The 20,000-nt window shown below is 43.7% G+C and overlaps 2 protein-coding genes across 2 annotated transcripts in view; both read left to right on the plus strand.

Moving 5' to 3' along the window:
• The first annotated feature begins 5,531 nt into the window (after positions 1–5,531).
• On the plus strand, positions 5,532–9,829 carry prdm12b (PR domain containing 12b). The gene is made up of 5 exons (XM_012840219.2): positions 5,532–5,943; positions 7,120–7,310; positions 7,526–7,681; positions 8,023–8,137; positions 8,442–9,829. The coding sequence occupies exons 1-5, from the start codon at positions 5,724–5,726 to the stop codon at positions 8,870–8,872; spliced, it is 1,113 nt and encodes a 370-aa protein (XP_012695673.1). The 5' UTR covers positions 5,532–5,723; the 3' UTR covers positions 8,873–9,829.
• Positions 9,830–11,740: 1,911 nt separating this feature from the next.
• c5 (complement component 5) overlaps positions 11,741–20,000 on the plus strand; it is a 27,493-nt gene continuing 19,233 nt past the window's right edge. Inside the window, exons 1-12 of the mRNA XM_031570768.2 lie at positions 11,741–11,882; positions 12,298–12,490; positions 13,183–13,336; positions 14,091–14,161; positions 14,390–14,484; positions 14,879–14,961; positions 15,645–15,735; positions 16,596–16,701; positions 17,223–17,355; positions 17,644–17,759; positions 18,037–18,234; positions 18,740–18,943. Coding sequence (XP_031426628.1) covers positions 11,812–11,882; positions 12,298–12,490; positions 13,183–13,336; positions 14,091–14,161; positions 14,390–14,484; positions 14,879–14,961; positions 15,645–15,735; positions 16,596–16,701; positions 17,223–17,355; positions 17,644–17,759; positions 18,037–18,234; positions 18,740–18,943 — 1,515 coding nt within the window. The 5' untranslated portion in view covers positions 11,741–11,811. The remainder of the gene's footprint in view (positions 11,883–12,297; positions 12,491–13,182; positions 13,337–14,090; positions 14,162–14,389; positions 14,485–14,878; positions 14,962–15,644; positions 15,736–16,595; positions 16,702–17,222; positions 17,356–17,643; positions 17,760–18,036; positions 18,235–18,739; positions 18,944–20,000) is intronic.

The following is a 20,000-nucleotide window of genomic DNA, read 5'->3' on the forward strand; positions in this document are numbered from 1 at the left end:
TATATTGGTCCACAGAGGCTTTGTGTGCATTTGGCATGTAAATAGCTTTCTCCCATTATGACGTGTGTGTGTGTGTGTGTGTGTGTGTGTGTGTGTGTGTGTGTGTGTGTGTGTGTGTGTGTGCATGCGACTGTGTAGACATTGCCCTTTCACAGATTTTGCTGCAGTTGAAGACACATCTCATCTCAGCTTAACCTTTCCTACCCATGTAACTCAATTAGTTCATTATTTGGAGTTATGGCGTAGGTATCGCCTAACTGCATTGATTCCCAATAACGTGGCAAAGTGACACTAAATTACCCTAGAAGAGGATTTTGTTGTATACTGTAAAAAGTTTTAAAGATGTTCATGATGAATTATAAGAAATACAGGTTAACCAATACGAAGAAAACGGCAGATAACTGAATTACTGATTAACAGCATCCTGTTTGTCCAAAGCTTATTTGTGTTCGGAATGGCAATTAATATATGTTATAGTATAGACTTCATACTAAATGAATACGATTAATATTGCCGTGTACATTGTCAGTCTTAAAGCTAAAAATGATTTTGCTATTTGGAACAGACTGTAGTCAAGATCCACTAAGGTCTTGGTTTCTCGCGGGTCTGGAGGAATTTGGTGAATTCGCTTCGTTGTGTTTCGGGAATGTTGGTTAGATATTCAGCACTTTCCTTGCATTGTGCACCGTACTGTTCCGTACGTTACTTCTCCCTGTCAAACCTTGAAAGGGGGATTTGCCAAATCTGACCTTGTTGCGCCTGACCCCCCTCTCCTCGTAACCCCCCTCTCTGCCTCCCACCAACGCAACCTGCAGCTGTTTTCAAATGGCCCAGATTTCCTATCATCCCCTGTCTCGTGTGCGCATCCCGAGGGGAAACGACCCTCTCACAATGCGGGGCGGGATTCGCTTGCTGCTTTATGTTATTAATTGTCAACTTGGGTGAAAATATTCACCAGCAACGTGGATGAAGGCAATATGCTGTTGGTTTTTGTCTGTAGTTCCAAAAAAATTGTTTCAGTTTACTTTTACACACCTACCAAGATGCGTCGAAGACACAGTTGAGAAGTTTAGCAGCCAGTAGCTGTCAAATTATTCAATAAAACACACCATCAGTCAGACTGATTCAGTCTGCCTGATAGCCGTGTTCAGAAATAACATGGGACTCGCTCGCTCGGTCCAACTAATTGGTCCCCAATTTACAAACCAAATCAATTAGTGAAACACCATTAATCTGTCTTAACGACTCCTCATTAAGACGAGTAGCACTCCGTACGGTTATCTTACGCATGAAGCATGTACATATAACAGACGTTTTATCAGGAGAGAAAGCGTTTTTTGTAAGCTTCTGTACAGATGATGCTGGGGAGAGAATATAGTTTAAATAGCCTGCACAACACAATGAACATTAAAACTCTTCATAATTAGCATCAAGGTTGAAGCAATTTCAAAAATCAGATTGAAGAATCAGAATGTGATTTATTTATTTTTTTACGGCAACGCCACCCAATCTCCGTGATAGACCCATTCAGTGGAGAATCTGTGCCAAGAAAAATTGATAACTGACAGTCCTAGACACTTCACGGCGTGTGCATTTATCCGAGTGCTGGGCTGTTCAGTTAAGAACAGATACATATGTGCTGCTTTTTTATTTCCTGCTTGAGATTCCTGTTTGGACGTTTTGACAGCTACGTAAAAGGTGTACTCCTTATGTTGCTGTCAAGAGTTCGGTTAATTTTGCCCTACACCAAATGTCGCCGGAGACGACATGCAGGTGGCTGGGGCTTTCAGCGCATGGCGCTCACCTTTTAAATAATGCCCTTGTCCACTGACAAGCATCCAACTAACTGGACTTCAGAATAAACAATATAAAAACAACGTTAAATTCAACTCAATTATTTGTCCTCATTTCTAAGGGCTAAAACTATTTAAATGAGTCTGTTAAAATCATCCCTTTATACGACAAGGTTTTATTCAAAAGCCATCAATATATTTACTTTTTTGACATTTTGTCGAATGCAATTCATTGCATTTTATCATCTTTGGGATTAAAGTCTCTTACAAACCTCATGTACTTTTCCAATTAGTAGCTGGATTGTTTTATTTATTTTGGTTATTGTTATGTAGTGTTTATTATTTTCAACTCATAAATCAGATAAATATATTTCGACGGTGTCAACGATTTTTAAACATCCATATTATACTGGCCCAATCTCTCAAAATGAAACATCAGAAATAGCGAATCCATGGGAAGATCCACACGTTAGCTAGTCAGAATCATATTCGGCAATATTAACTAAGACCATTAAAGAGGACGCAGATGCTATGAGCTTTTCATTGGCTTTGTTGAAATTGTGTTTGTGCTATACGTCAATGAATAAACGCCACTGAATTGGTTTTTGGCTTTATATTGGACGTATTCACACTATGAATATGCAAAAAAAATGGTGATTCTGGCGCCAGATTTCCTCTACCATTTGGGCGCTTTCCCATAACCACTTCTGTAGATATTGCACCTTTCCAAAAAGCACTTTTAATGTCGTCTGTTTGTTTTTGAAACCCTCTGTCGCTGCTCTTATCCCCCTTTTGAAAGAGCCCGTCTCAGCTGGTCGGAGTGGGCAGAACCTGAAGAAAGCGCATTTTTTCATGTTGTCTTTCTTCCTCAAATAATCAGCCTTGTGCCAAAAGTGTCCCCCTTGTTTTTACGCGTGCCAGTCACCTGCCGTCTCCCTGGGCTCCGCGCTTTTCTGAACCCCGTTTTTAAAAGCCTGCCTCTCTTCTCGATTCTTTTGACTTTCTGTGCTCCGTGTCCCCAATGAGATTCAGATTGGGTACATATTGAGCTCCCATTGTCTCTCAAGGGCTGTATTACGCTAATTAAATTTTATCCTACCATAAAACACATCTCTTCACGAAGCCCCCTTTAAATTTAGTTGTGTGGCTTTACAGCCAAACTCCTCTATTTTCATCTCCCTGAAAAAAATCCACTGTTCATTGAGTCAAATCAATTGAAAAACATTTGCAAATCTCTATTATTCTCGGATTTTTGTCTCCTTTCTCCTATTTTAAAAGAGCCAGAAACAGCTTGCTGCTTTGTGCTACGGAGGCGCTCCGGGTAGGAGGAGAAAGCAATGAATGCCAAATAAATTACGCATCGAGGGCACGGTCATTTATCTTCATACTGTTAGCCTCTCTTTATTTTCACTTTATCATTTGCATTTAATCTTTTGTTCAATGTTAATTCGCAGTTAATTATCTGAACACATCTGAATTAGAATGCCCAAAGAATGTCTTTTAAACTTGCTAAACCTTCACATTATGGTCAGGTGGCAGAAATTGCCCGCTCCACTAACTTTTTCAAAGTATACCTATTTTTTAGAAATAAACTCAAGTTTAGACAAAAATGTCCACTTGCAAATGAAAAATGAGCGGTGTCTGTTTAGGCAACCAGTGAAAATGGGCACGAGGCTATAGCCTAATATGCACTTATGTTTTAATGAGAGACCTGTGTCTGTGTTAATCAGATGATTATCAGCTGTTGGAGATTTGATTTATGTCTGAGGCGATGACTTGCCGACGAAGGACGGCTGCCAAATGCAAACGATTAAAGAACAATTGGCAAAAGTCTAAAGTGACCACTTTTTTATCCTTTGTATTATTCGCGTTGCGCTTTGACTTGTGCGCGTAGTTGAAGTCTGTGCTTCATGCTGTCAGAAAATGTAAACTTGTTTGTATGTTTTCCAAATAATAATAATTTCTAATAATTATAAAATATGTCTATCTATCTACCTATCTATCTATCTATCTATCTATCTATCTATATTTAGGTCTATCAATTTCGGTTAGAGTAGATAGGGTAGCTTTTCATATCGTGCATTTAACGTGCTCATAAAATCTGACACATTCACCTGACCTGATACATTTCGCTTATTGTGTTGTGAAATATTGGAATTTATTATTTTGTATTGTTGTATATGTTATGCAGCCTGTTATATTTATTTCACTAATGTTTAGTTTAAAAAAAAGAACATTCAAGAACAATAAATAAATGTGGACAAATCTTGCTTGTGCGGGAGGGGGACATCCTGCATGTGAAAAGGCGCGTGAAGGCGGGGAAGCGCCAAAAGCAGCTGTTGAGGTCTAATCTGCTTTCCTGCCTTGTCACTCACCTTCGGCTGCCTCTTCAGCTCTACGCACGCCGTCTCACGTCTAGTCTCTATTTTGTCCCCCTCTCCATTCTGTTCGCGTTTCTTGTCTCCTCTCGCAATCGTGTCCAGATTTGCGGACCGTCTCCGTGTAGTTATCCAAATAAAAGAGCAACGCATGGGTGTCGGGTTGCCCTCAACCCCACCATGGAAAATTGATTTGCAGCACTTTTCTTTGGACTGGCATTATTGCGCACAACCTGAATAGGAAACCTGCGCGCCTAGGATGGAATAAAGATGTTCTCTCTGCTGGAAAGGGGGGAAACTGCCCATTTAGCCCCAGTCCATCAACTCTGAAAAAAGCCCGGAGAAAAGACCCGGGCCCACTGAAAGAAAGCCTATACACTGCTCCAAACGCAGACACAATACTAAAGACTTCATATTAGTAGCCATGAATATTAAATCGCGTAGGGCAGCAAAATAGATGGAAAAAGAAACGATGCTTGACCCAGATGGATCTGCATATTTTAACAAAAGAAAAAAGTGAAGAAGCACTTCAATTAAATTATTATGTGAATTCACTGACATATACATTAAGACATGACTACATTGACATAAGTATTTGTTTCCACAAAAATACTACTATTAGGCTACCATTTTAAAGCGGTGCATACAGACCAAATCAAATTTATCTTGATGCCATTTTCAATCTTTGTATGTTTTATTTATTATTTTAAAATGTGATTAAAGTATCCCTCTTCAACGTTTATTTTTCTACTGCTGGGTTTCTTTACAAAAACTGTTTTTGTGGAAGTTGTTGTGACTCTCTTTAATGTTTCATCAGACTCAAACTCAGTTATACTGCTGCAGAAGGTCACACCATTTAGCACACTTAAAGTAATTACATTTAAAAGGTTCATTAAGGATGGACTCCGGCACCTTTCCCAAATTATATTTTTTAAAGGAATGCCACTCGCTTGTTGTCCCGCTGAGAACCGCCTCGGTGTGACATTTTCCTGGCGGACGCCTCGGGCTCGAGCTGATCTGAAGAAACGGGTGCTCAGTTGGAGCCCCCACGGGGTGGAACGCGTGCGGAGAATAGGGAGGTGGCTCTGTCTTTCACGCCAACACCCCTCACTCACAAACATATACATGCACACACACACACCCACCCACCCATACACACACACACACACACACACACACACACACACACACACACACACAGACCCCAGGCGTAGCCACTCAACGAAAATGCTGGCTTTTCTGTGGAGGAACAAGCGGGCAGGCCCCGAGGGGAGGGTCATTAATAACTAATTAGAGCAGGTCAGGTCGCCAGCATATAAGACCGCCGGGACTCGCAAGAGCGCAACGCGTCACACTCCACAGAGTCGTTCTCAGAGTTTCTTCTTAACACGTTTGTTCTTTAATTATAGTTAAATAGACTATTTATTTTAAACATTAATTTACACATTTACCTGACTTTTATGTTCACCGCTGTTTACGCTTTGTTTTCTTATTTTTAACACTTTTAATTCCGAGGGAAGTTAGATAAAGTTAGCCTAGACATTGATGAGCCATGGGTTCCGTGTTGCCTGCCGAAGCCTTGGTGTTGAAATCTGGATTTAAGCCTCAGACCTTCTCCCTGTCAGAGATTATCACGTCTGACATCCTACACAGCTTCTTGTATGGCCGCTGGAGGAACGTGCTGAGTGAGAACCTGCTCGAGGACAAGACCAGCCCTGCGTGCCCAAAAACCGCCTTCACCGCCGAGGTGCTAGCGCAGTCTTTCTCCGGAGGTAAGGACAGCTCTTATGTTTTAACCTGACAGTCAGTGACATAAGGGAATGGTATTCGTAGCATACAATGAATGAAACACGTACAAATATTAAGTACAAGAAAACTTCCATCTTAACTTGACTGCTTCAAAATGTGTTAAATTGACTTTAGACTTTTTATTGTCACGCAATAAAATAATAAAATATAAAAGCAAATTCTACAATTATACATTTAAATTTTTTCTATTAGAATATTTAAATAATTGTCAATTGTGTCTCAAAATATAATTTCAATGCAAAATGTTCTGAATATTTGACCAGTATCGAACATTTCTTGGTCCTGCGCATGCAGTTTATGTGGTCTAGATGAGTGGTATTATATTCACGTGCGCAGTGCTTGACCGGAGAGTTTCTTCTTACTTTGGCACAATGAAGGAAAATAAATTCATTCATCACCGCTCTCTACCAGATCCCCCATTCATCCGTGAGCACGATCTCTTTCTACCGTCTCTCCCCCGCGCTGCTATTGCATCGCTGATACACCGTGAAGGCTAATTCCATCGCTATTCACCCCATGTCAACCATCTAATCGCCTTTCTCTCCGTTTTTGTCTGAAATTCCAGGGCCTTTTGAACAAGCCCTGGTTTCATTCACCCCCACTTTATAGCTACAAAGTTTTTAAAGGGATAATGAATTTGGAATTAGCCATTTCTTTCCACTTCAGCCTCATGAATATATGAGTCCCGTCACACCCAACGCATGACGAATCGCTGCATGCGGGTAAATAGAAGGCCATTTAACCCCGCTCGCCGCCGACCTTTTCCTTCCCACACAAACAAACCTGTCGCTACTAGTGGGGCGGAATGACCACAAAGATCTATTCAGAGATCAGCCCTATAAAAGCCTCAATTCAATAAATCCAATGAGTGGATTTAAATTCATTGAAGACATTTATGTTGCTTTGAATAATAAGACCAGACTTTTGTGAATGCTCTCAATGTTTTTGTGTGCCAAGAATCTTATTCCATCTTGGTTTATTCTGAGAAACTTGAGCCTATATGTCTGATGTGAAATGTGTTTTCAGGATTTTGTACGTAAGACTTTAACATCTTTTGCTGAGTGTGTCTGTTGACTGGTGATGTGTGCATGAAAATGTGTGTGATCACTGGCTGACGTCTCTCCTCTCCATCTTTCCAGAGGTCCAGAAGTTGTCCAGTCTGGTTCTGCCCAGTGAGGTGATCATTGCCCAGAGCTCCATCCCAGGCGAGGGGCTGGGGATCTTCTCAAAGAGCTGGATCAAGGCTGGAACCGAGATGGGACCTTTCACGGGTCGGGTCATCTCACCAGAACACGTGGACCTCTTCAAGAACAACAACCTCATGTGGGAGGTCAGTAACTTAATAGCGGAGAATGTGTGTGTGTGTGTGTGTGACAGTCACATGTGTATGTATATGTGTGTTTGTGTGTGTGTGCGTGTTAGTCATATGTGTATGTATATATGTGGGTATGTATATATGTGTATGTGTGTGTGTGTGTGTGTGTGTGTGTGTGTGTGTGTGTGTGTGTGTGCATCATGTCTCATCTACGTTCCTCTACCCTTCAGGTCTTTAATGAGGACGGAACTGTGCGCTACTTCATTGACGCCAGCCAGGAGGATCAACGCAGCTGGATGACCTACATCAAGTGTGCCCGCAACGAGCAGGAGCAGAATCTGGAGGTGGTGCAGGTCGGGAGCAGCATCTTCTACAAGGCCGTGGAGGTGAGCGGGTTTGTGTGTGTGTGTGTGTGTGTGTGTGTGTGTGTGTGTGTGTGTGTGTGTGTCATCATATCCCGGTGTGTGTGTGTGCTATGTGTATGTTTGTGTGTGTGTGTCTGTGTGTCTCTGTGTGTGTGTGTGTATGTGTGTGTGTGTGTGTGTGTGTGTGTGTGTGTGTGTGTGTGTGTGTGTGTGTGTGTGTGTGGGTGTGTGTGTGTGTTTGTGTGTGTGAATGCTACCTTTGTCATAGGGCACTTGTTGTAGTTTCTAACACTGTCATAATGATGATCGAAAGGATGTAGTATCATCGCCCTCCTCTGACCCTGGTTGTTGTCTTTGTCCAGACTATCCCTCCAGACCAGGAGCTGCTTGTGTGGTACGGAAACTCACAGAACACCTTCCTGGGGATCCCAGGTGTGCCGGGCATAGAGGAAGAACAGCCGAAAAAAAACAAAAATGGTGAGTCTGTCTTTCTCGGATCAGCTGATCAATACAGCGGAGTACTTTACTTTAGGGACTGGCTTGCGCTCCGGGCCAAGTGGTGTTTTAAAGGAAACCAGAGAAAGAGAGAGAGAGAGAGAGAGAGAGATGTTCAAATATATCATAAAAGTGGTTACATCTCTGAAAAAGAGATATACCTGATGAGAGAAGCCACTGTGTTTGAAAAGAGGTTAGAGTTTCTAAGAGAGCTGTTTTTTGAGAGAAGAGAAATGGGAGTTTCTGACATCCTGACCTGACGTGTCCTCCTCTGCCCCCCCCTCAGATGAACTGTTACTGTGCGACGGCTCGTCCGCCGCGGCCCTGGCCGCGGCCGCCCGCATGCGCTGTGTCATCTGTCACCGCGGCTTCAACTCACGCAGCAACCTGCGCTCGCACATGCGCATCCACACGCTGGACAAGCCCTTCGTGTGCCGCTTCTGCAACCGCCGCTTCAGCCAGTCGTCCACGCTGCGCAACCACGTGCGCTTGCACACCGGCGAGCGGCCCTACAAGTGCCACGTGTGCATGAGCGCCTACTCACAGCTGGCAGGCCTGCGCGCCCACCAGAAGAGCGCCCGCCACCGGCCAACAGGGGGAAGCAGTGTCAACGGCGCAGTAGTGGGCATCCAGACGCACTCCCCTCCGCCGCCACAGATGGCGCCAGTGCCACATCCGGCCTCTCTAGTGCATCATATCCCCACTATGGTTCTGTAGAAAACGAACACACTCAAATACACACACTCACATACACATACACTTGCATGGACACACACTTTCTGGTTCTGTGACAGTCCAGTTGATGGACGAAGCTGAGGAGCACGTCAGAACAAGTACAAAAAAGAGAATATATAAAGTTTGGTCAGGGCTCCTTTTGGAATGGAGATTCTAAGCTGAAGGGACTTCCAGGTTACTTATTATTTGATGTCCTTCCTGGTTACCCATGATTCATGTCTTAGTTTACCCCATGTCATTGAACGCATCACCTCTTTATTCAGTGTAGGTCAGACTTGTCAGATTTTACATAAAGAGTGTGCTATATTACTATATAGTCTTTTGGTCAGATGTTTGGATTTTCGGAATGCCATTACCACATATGCATGAGGAGACCCAGGCAGTACCAATAGCCTGATCACTTTCTATTTCCTTCTTGTGATATAAAGATGAAGGTTTTTAAGACGGTATTTATGTTTGCATGTAATCTGCACAACGGCTCCTGTCTTTGCGGAGGGTACAGATTTCTGCAACTGTATTTAATCCCTATGTATTTATCAAGCATCAGGTTTATATCTGCGACTTGTGTAAAGAACAGCCACTGTGAACTGGCCTACTGTTTCTACTCTTCCTGACTTTTCCCAGGACAAAACGCCATTCCCAGGAGGAGTGAGGCCCCCTAGTGACAGTTTTGTGTCATTACCTCCCTGTCAGGGACCATTGAGATTGATAGTATGTAAATAATCTATAGAATATGTAAAAGTATTGTAAATAATAATAAATTTAAAGATGTGTTCCACTTCTTAAAATACTGAGCAGTCACTTTATCTGTGTATGTACGTATGTAAAACTTCTAAGTCAGATTACAAATACTTGATCTATATATGACGTAAACTGTTTGCAGATACTAAAGACTTTGTATTTCCTTCTTGTCTCCTAAATAAATGATTGAAATATTAAGCGTTAAAGCGGTTGTGTTATTTTTGTCATATGAGGATTTGCAGGATAATCACAGCAGTGTGATGGTATTCAAAAAAGACTCCAAGGGAGGACTACCAAGCACCACTTACACTTCTCAATACAATTATTTACTTTGAAGAAAGTTCATTGTTTACTTAATGGATTTGAACAAATGGTTTTAACTAAAACAGAAAACGTTGACAACACACAAAGCAGTTCCCGTTTGCTTTAAAATGTGAACGTTTTAATTGCTGAGGAATCATGTTGAGGAATAAAAACATCTTACTTCTTATCTCAAACATACGAAAAGCATTTGTGTGTTTGTCTTCACCTCATCACCATTAGATATCTTTTTCAGTCACAAACACAGTTGACACACAGCCTTGCAAACTATCTGAAACTTTTCCACCTGCAAGACCCCTAAGTGATCAGTAGATGGCAGTGGTAGACCCAGAAGAGTGAATGGTTTTGCAGTGGTGTCCAACCCAACAACAGGCTAAGGGGGCGAAATTTATTTCACAATGACAGGAAATGCACCCAGTATATGATCTGAGGTAGGGTGAGGTAGTATCGAGAGGTAGGGTGACCAGATGTCTCAGTTTTTGGTGGCCTGTCCGTGTAAATGTCCCCACTTTTAACTGTGAATTAAACTAAACACAGAACGTCCTGAGAAAGACCAGGCAGCAGAGCAGACGGGCAGACCTCTCGCGTTGTAGAGGGGGCTGAATACTCACATAGTAACTTCATATCACTCTTCTTCTTCTACTAACCACTTGCTCGCCTAATTTTAGAATAAAAACTGTTGTGTAGAACTCGACCAGAAACTAGCAAGTGCCAAGAGAATCCACATCATCACCAAAAATGTCTTCTCAAGCCAGGAGGTAACCCAGGGGTTAAAGAAGGAGTGGGTTTCATGAGTTAGGAATCAATCGACCAGGTGATAGGTTGCCGATTTGTAAAGGCATGCAATCTACATGGATGTAAGCTAATCAAATCAAATCAAACTTTATTTATATAGTGCATTTCATACCAAGAGGCAACTAAATGCACTTCACAGAAGGAAATGGGGGACAGGGGGAGGGTACAAACACTTATGTTTCACACTTATTTGCCAGACGGAAGCAACTAGTGCATCATTTTATTCACTCGATCACTCTATCAGCCACCCATATGTTGAGAGCAGCTGTCTTTGTCTCTCCAGAAAGCTAGCCCAGGGTTGTGTGTGTGTGTGTGTGTGTGTGTGTGTGTGTGTGTGTGTGCCCAGAGGGCTTCACCAACCATGATAGGCTACTGTATGATTTCCTGACACGGTTTGCCTTAGTTAGACTTAGTTAGTACCCAGTTCGGCCTTCACCTTAATTACAGTCTCTCATGGTCAAAATACATGAAACCGGAACTTTAGCTATTTCATAGATAACATCATTAGATATTAAAATGATACATTGACCGCCGAACTGGAAATGTCTCCAGTTTTCATTTCAGGATATCAGGTCTCACTAACTCGCTGGTGAGCTACACAAACATGAAGATACTGTCACTCAGTTGAGCAACAGCAGAAATCCAAGAGTGGACCCATTGATTGACCCAGGGGAATTACAGTTGTTGGCCCAGTTGGGCAACACAATTCCCAGTGTAAACATCAAACGAGCATCAAACAATCAAACTTAGCAGGCAGTATTCCTGGCAGTGGTTGACCCAGGGGAATTACAGTTGTTGCAGTTGTTGGCCCAGTTGGGCAACACAATTCCCAGTGTAAACATCAAACGAGCATCAAACAATCAAACTTAGCAGGCAGTATTCCTGGCAGTGGTGTGTGTGTGTTTATGTGTGTGTGTGTGTGGGGGGGGGGGGGGGGGGGGGGTTCAAAAGAGGCCAAATGGGAGGCGGCAGAAGATTAATGATTTATTTCGCCAAAGCAAGCAGAGTCTGGGTTAGGGTCTGATGAGAACCTTTGTCATTTTCCTCTGAGTTTGGCTGCAGAAATGGCTGCCCTGCTTCTCCTGTGTGTGGGGGTCCTTAACCTGGGCTGGAGTGTTGTTGCACAGGACAAGACGTGAGTATGGTATAGACTCTCCCTCTCTCTCCCTCTCTCTCTGTCTCTCTCTCCATGTTCTGATAAACATGTTGCATTAGCTCCACTCTCTAATCAGACATGTGTCTCTCTCTGGATTCTGATCAGACATATCTCTCTCTTTCTCTCGCTCTCTCACTCTCCAGGTTCTAATTAAACATCTCTCTCTCCCTATCTATCTCTCTCTTTCTCCAGGTTCTGATAAACATGTTGCTCTCGCTCCACTATCCGATCAGACTTGTCTCTCTCTAGATTCTGACCAGACTTGTCTCTCTCTCCAGGATCAGAACAGACTTGTCTCTCATGCTCCCAGATCTAATCAGAAACATCCCTCTCTCTAGATTCAGATCCAGCTTGTCTCTCCCTTTAAGGTAACTACACTGGTCTGTGTCTGCAGGTTTCTGATAACGGGTCCTCGGCTGTTGAGGTTGGATGCGATTGAGTCGGTGGTGGTGCAGGTGTTTGATGAGGAGGACACCAGTGTGCAGCTGTACCTGAAGAAGTCTTTGGCTGCAGGGGACACTAAATATGCCTCTGAGACTGTCCAGCTCAATGCAGGGAACAGCTACCAAGCAGAAGCCAAGATGCGGGTGAGCAAAATACAACACTTCAAGATCCACAAAATTAGTAAAAAACGATATAATCATTGGACCTCATTCTCGAGCGCAGTCTTCTTAACTCCACTTACGAAGTTCCCTGGACAATTCTGGCATTCCTGAAAGTTTTCTTATCTGGGGTTCGTTCTTAGCTAAGAACAGGATTTAAGAATGCGGAAAAGCAGTCGTAGATAGGCCAGATTGGAGTGCGCCCATGTTCTTAAGGGCTGAATTTGTGAGAAATCGTTGGTGATTGCGTTCACATCAATTCTACAGACATCCTCGGATTAAAATAATTATAATAATAATAAATACGAGAATATTTGTATCATTAACAATTACATTTCACATTTATAGTCATGATTGTAAGAGGCATGGTGATGTCCTAAAATAATTAAAAGCACTACTACACGAACACTGGAAATGAGTGGTTATGACAAGTTTTATCTATAACACATCAAAAAGCACTTTATTCCGATGGTCCCCTATAGACTATCTACAGATCAAACAAATCTGTTGAAACTCTTTTAACGACAATTTATGGTTAAGGTTAAGGGTTGGGTTTGATTAAGATGATGCTCAGTGAAAAATCAGAAAGACTGAACTTGAATTTCCACAAACCATCTGTAAAAATTTTGTAGGCAGACTATCCAAATAAAATGTTGTTCTTTTTCTGTTTCCCACAGATCTTCTCAAAGGATTTCCCCTCTGATGCGACCCATGTGTATCTACATGCTGTGGCTGGTGGCATTAACCAAGATGAGAGAATTCCTGTCTCCCGTGACAACGGATTCCTCTTTCTCCAGACTGACAAGCCTCTGTATACACCCGAGCAGTCAGGTACTGACTCTAGACACAGACACTGAGCAACACACCACACACTATAACCAAACACAGCAACACACTACTATCACCTAACACGCAAACACACCACACATCGTCTCCTAACACAGCAACACACCACACACTATAATAACCAAACACACCAACACACTACTATCCCCTAACATGCCAACACACCACACAAACAGTGTAGTATTTCACACACACACACACACACACACACACACACACACACACACACACACACACACACACACCACACACACACACACACACACACACACACACACATGCAACATGCAATGATGCACACACTTACACACACACACACGAACACACACACACACACGCACACACAAACACACACATGTACACACACACACACACACACACGCACACACACGCACACACACACACACATGCACACACTCACACGCACACACACACACACACACACACACACACACACACACACACACACACACACACACACACACACACACACACACTCACACACACACACACACACACACACATGCTCTGTATCAACCTGTATTCTCACCCTCACATTGAGCAAGGTGATATCCATCCCATTGTGAGCTGTAAATATTATTGATTGATTGATTGATTGATTGATTGATTATTATTGATAATTGTTCATTATACGTATGGTGTTAACTGTCCTTGTGTTTCAATTGTGTGTGTGTGTGTGTGTGTGTGTGTGTGTGTGTGTGTGTGTGTGTGTGTCCAGTGAAAGTGAGGGTCTTCTCTCTGAATGAGGAGTTGAAACCAGCAAGGAGAAAAGTCGCTCTCACATTTCGGGCAAGTAACAAATCAATAGAGAAGCTGTTGCACTAGTGACTGTTTTTAGTACATTAAAGAGAAGCTGTTGCACTAGGGACTGTCTTTAGGACATTATGGACATAAAAGTCTTTCTGAATATTTTCATCATTATATCTGATTAACTCTATTATTATATCTGATGAACTCTATTATTATATTAACTCCACAGTGTCATTTGGTTTTATTTGGATTATTTTGTTACCTCAGGACCCTGAAGATGTGAAAGTAGACATTGTGGACCTGGAGGATGTCAGTGGGATCATATCGATGCAGCAGCCTTTCAAAATACCCCTCAAACCTAAGTAAGGAACCACACACACACAGTCTCACATTTCTCCAGGCAGGGAACATTACTTTACACTGAAGTCTCTCCTCAAGGCAGTGTTATCATAACTACAGAGTCCTCTTTTATGGTTATGGTTATAGTATTTAGTAGATGCTTTTGTCCAAAGCAACAAACATTACAAAACATTTAAAAAGTACCAAATACAGTCAGCAACATTTATGGCTATAGACATCATGTAGTCACATGTAGTAATAATGGATTGCCTATTGGGCCAAAATATACTAAACAAGTAAATGGCTGTGCTGAAAGAACACACTGTGTTTTGCGTTGTTTGGTCAAATAGCAACAGAACCATTTGATCAGAATTTGGTCCCATATCCTTTTGCGTAATTGTACCATGTATTTTTAAGGTTAGGAATATGGAACATTGAGGCGTCCTACACTGATGACTTCAGCACAAGCGCCCGCACTCAGTTTGAAGTCAAGGAGTATGGTAAGGACTCTAGGACTAAGGACACTACTCTCAGTTCAATTATTCTGCACACACTAAGCACTAAGCACTTTGAACTGCAACTCTTGTACGAAATGTGCTATATAAATAAAGTATTTCTTACACACACATACTCACATGCAAACACACACACACACAACATACATGTGCAAACACACACATATTCACACACACACACACACACACACACACACACACACACACACACACACACACACACACACACACACACACACACACACACACACACACACTCACATGCAAACACACACATGCACACACACACATGCAAACACACACACACACACACATGGACACAGACATGCACACACACACACAACATACAAATGCAAACACACACACACACACACACACACACACACACACACAACATTCACATGAAAACACACACACACACACACATTCACATGCAAACACACAAACACAAACACACTCACATGCAAACACACACACACACACACACACACACACACACAAACACACACTCACACATTCACAAATACATACTCACCCACACAGACAGACACTCACAGAGAGAGAGAGAGAGAGAGAGAGAGAAAAAAGAGAGAGAGAGAGAGAGAAAAGAGTGAAAGAGAGAGAAAAGAGAGAGAGTGATACATGCACTGTCTCATTCTGTCTCTCAGTTTTACCCAGCATCATAGTTACCATGCACCCAGAGCTGACCTACATCAGCGAAGCCAATATGGACTCCTTCAAGCTGAAAGTCACAGCAAGGTGAGGCCTTCTTTAAAATGGGATTATATCACACAGTAAAATATAACCCTGTTGTGTGAGGATGTGTGTATGGATGTGGACTGTGTATGTGAGGGAGTGTGCATAGGTGTGTGTATGGATGTGGACTGTGTATGTGAGGGAGTGTGTAGAGGTGTGTGTATGGATGTGGACTGTGTGTGTGAGGGAGTGTGTATAGGTGTGTGTATGGATGTGGACTGTGTGTGTGAGGGAGTGTGTATAGGTGTGTGTATGGATGTGGACTGTGTGTGTGAGGGAGTGTGTATAGGTGTGGACTGTGTGTGTGAGGGAGTGTGTATGGTATGGACTGTGTGTGTGTTACGCCCGGCTCGTGGGGTCGCAACATAAAATGGTAGACACAGACAAACGGTGTATCTTGTAACAAAACGGCTATTTATTAACAAAAAATGGTTGATCGAACTGAAAAGTCTAGGGGTTCTTGAAGATAAGAGGATGCGTGTCGTGGGTATGTAGGTGAGTAGGAGCGTTGACAAAAAGTGAGTGTGTGAGTAGCGGAAGCTGAGAAGGGGTTTCCCATCAGGCATCCCATCGTAGCAGTGCTTTTATATCCACACCTGGCGCCAGGTGTGGATAATCACTGTTCATCATGCTCCATTGCAGTTCCACAGCCTGCTGCCTCCATATGGCCAGTATAGGGACCGCAGGCAGGGTGTGCAGGGCATAGGGGGTCGTAACAGTGTGTGAGGGAGTGGGTATGGGTATGGACAATGCGTTTGAGGGAGATTGTAAGTGAGTGAGTATGGGTGTATAGTGTGTGTGTGTGTGTATGAGTTAGGAATCAGGTGTCTAAGGGCATGTGTGACCTCCCTCATGCTAATAAGGTATGCTAATGGAGCTCCTGTTCTGGAAGCGGACGTGGTGAGGAGATTTGGCTACATGACAGGACAAGAGACCGTCATCCTGCCCCAAACCTTCAGCACAGTGCAGGTATGACAAACCCCAAACTCAGCTTCCCTCACCTGCCAAGCAGATGGGTTCCCCCTTTGAGCTGAGGTTCTGCCCAAGATTCTTCCCTATTAAAAGGGAGTTTTCCCTTGCCCCCGTCTCCGCAAAGGGGGGTTCAGGCTCTGGGCTCTGTAAAGCCGCTGGAGACAATGTCAATTGTTATTGGCGCTACATAAATAAAATTGGACTGAATTGTTTCCCTAAACCTCTGATCAAGGCGGTCGCTCCCTGTTATTCGATTCAATTCAATTCAATTTTATTTATATAGCACCAAAACAATACAATTGTCTCAAGGCACTTTACAGAGCCCAGCACATGCTGTTCATGTGTCTGGATTGATCTGAATTAAATGTGAACTGAACTGAATTGTGTTGAACTGAACTGAATTAAATGTGAACTGAACTGAATTAAATGTGAACTGAACTGAATTGTGTTGAACTGAACTGTTCTCCTGAACCTCTGATGAAATCAGTCCCTCCCTGCTGCTCATGTTTGTCTCTCAGTTGACTGACGGTCAGGCAGAGCTCGTCCTGAACATCAGGCAGGCCCTTGCTGCAGCCAAGGACGAACCCAAAGACCTACAGCAGATGGATGGCAAACACCTGTATGTGGTTATCACAGTGGAGGAGAGTACAGGTGAGATATACCTCTATGGAGGAGACCACAGGTGAGATACACCTCTATGGAGGAGAGCACAGGTGAGATACACCTCTATGGAGGAGAGCACAGGTGAGATACACAGGTGAGATACACCTCTATGGAGGAGAGCACAGGTGAGAAACACAGGTGAGATACACCTCTATGTGGTCATGACTGGAGTACAATACAGATGAGAAGTAAAATGAGAGATTAGCTGAGTGGCTGTGTATACTACAGGTGTGTGAGACAGATGTGTAAGACAGATGTGTTCCTCCTTGCCTGAAGGTGGCTTGACTCAGCAGGCTGAGTTGGTGACGGTGAAGTTTGCAGTGTCTCCCTTCAGTCTGAGCTTGATTGCAACTCCTCTCTTCATCAAACCAGCACTGCCATACACCATCAGGGTAAGTGTGTGTACACATAGTCAAACTGTGTGTGTGTGTGTGTGAGTGTATGTGCGAGAAGGAGAAAGAGTACATCAGTCTAGGAATGTGTGTGTGCGTATAGCCATATATCATTACAGCATTTATATTTAAGTGTGTGTGTGTGGGAGACCCTACGGGAAATCCTTGCACAGCACCACAACTGTCAAAACGGATTTTAGACGGATGTACCAGCAAAGTTACACTCCCTCCCTCCCCCCCCCCCCCCCCCCCCCCCCCCCCCCCATCCACTCCCCAGGCGGTTGTGAAAGGCCCCACAGGGGAGGCGGTGAGTGGCGTGCCGGTGAAGATCCGGGGATCCGTCACCGACGCCAGCGGGCAGCAGGATGTGCTGCTCTACTTGGATGAGAAGGACACCACCCAGGCGACGCAAAGCGACGGCGTGGCCTACTTCACCTACAATATCCCCAGCTCCTCCGTCAGCGCAGACTTCTTTGTGAGTGCACACGTCACTAAACAAACATTTACACAACGCTCAGTGCACATGTTCAGTGCTTCAGTCTGTGACGGTGAAAAACAGAGCGGTTCAAACGCCGAGTTCTTTGTGAGCGCACAATGCTTCAGTCTGTGACGGTGAAAACAGAGCGGTTCAAACGCAGAGTTCTTTGTGAGCGCACAATGCTTCAGTCTGTGACGGTGAAAACAGAGCTGTTCATACGTATGAAAGGCACGAGGCCCTGGAAAAAAAGTAATGTGATCAAAGTAATGTGTGCTAATATCCTGAATTTCCTGTGATCAATAAAGAAAGAACGAATGAAAGAAAGAAAGAAGTATGTATATATCCATATAATTCTCTCTGTTCAACCTTTTGATAATAATTCGGTTTTTTTCTTCACATACTCTTCACAAGTCTTTTTCCGTGTTATTATTCCATGCTGGTCCATGACGCTCATTCCTGAGTTTTTATTGTGTGGTCTTGTCTTTCTGTGTGTTTGTTGTAGATGGAGACAGTCGATAAGAAGCTGTCCTCGCAGAGCCAGGCCAAGTTCAACTTTAAGACCGAGACTTACGTCTCTACCAAAGGCCGCTACCTGTACATCAACTTACCCAGCTACCAGTCCACTTTGCAAGTCAATAGCTATGTCAGCATTCAAGTCTACTTCCACTACCACGATTACCTTCCCCTCAAGTCTTTCAGCTACCAGGTAATATCTTGAGCCAATGTAGTCGTCATACACACCAGTAACCACACAGTAATATCACCATGGCCTCTCCCTCATCTAACAACACTTTAAAAATGCATAAAATATATAAACACCTAAAATAGACAATATTGTCTATCACAACACCCTTCATTGAGAGACAGACTCTCTTCTTTTCATCCTAATCTGTTGATATGTATCCCTATATCCATGTGAAAAATGACTCAATAATCCCTCAGAAATTAGCATCCTGTCTGGACGCTTACCACCCAAAAAATCTAGGAACACTGGGGCTGGGGTTGGGTGACTATAGGAACACTGGGGTTGGGTGACTATAGGAACACTGGGGTTGGGGTTGGGTGACTATAGGAACACTGGGGTTGGGTGACTATAGGAACACTGGGGTTGGGTGACTATAGGAACACTGGGGTTGGGGTTGGGTGACTATAGGAACACTGGGGCTGGGGTTGGGTGACTATAGGAACACTGGGGTTAGGGTTGGGTGGGTGACTATAGGAACACTGGGGTTGGGGTTGGGTGACTATAGGAACACTGGGGTTGGGGTTGGGTGACTATAGGAACGCTGGGGTTGGAATTGGGTGGGTGACTATAGGAACACTGGGGTTGGGTGACTATAGGAACACTGGGGTTGGGGTTGGGTGACTATAGGAACACTGGGGTTGGGTGACTATAGGAACACTGGGGTTGGGGTTGGGTGACTATAGGAACACTGGGGTTAGGGTTGGGTGGGTGACTATAGGAACACTGGGGTTGGGGTTGGGTGACTATAGGAACACTGGGGTTGGGGTTGGGTGACTATAGGAACACTGGGGTTAGGGTGGGGTTGGGTGACTATAGGAACACTGGGGTTAGGGTTGGGTGGGTGACTATAGGAACACTGGGGTTGGGGTTGGGTGACTATAGGAACACTGGGGTTAGGGTTGGGTGGGTGACTATAGGAACACTGGGGTTGGGGTTGGGTGACTAGGAACACTGGGGTTGGGGTTGGGTGACTATAGGAACACTGGGGTTGGGGTTGGGTGACTCTAGGAACACTGGG

This window comes from Clupea harengus, chromosome 7, assembly GCF_900700415.2.
Source record: "Clupea harengus chromosome 7, Ch_v2.0.2, whole genome shotgun sequence".
NCBI lineage: Eukaryota > Metazoa > Chordata > Actinopteri > Clupeiformes > Clupeidae > Clupea > Clupea harengus.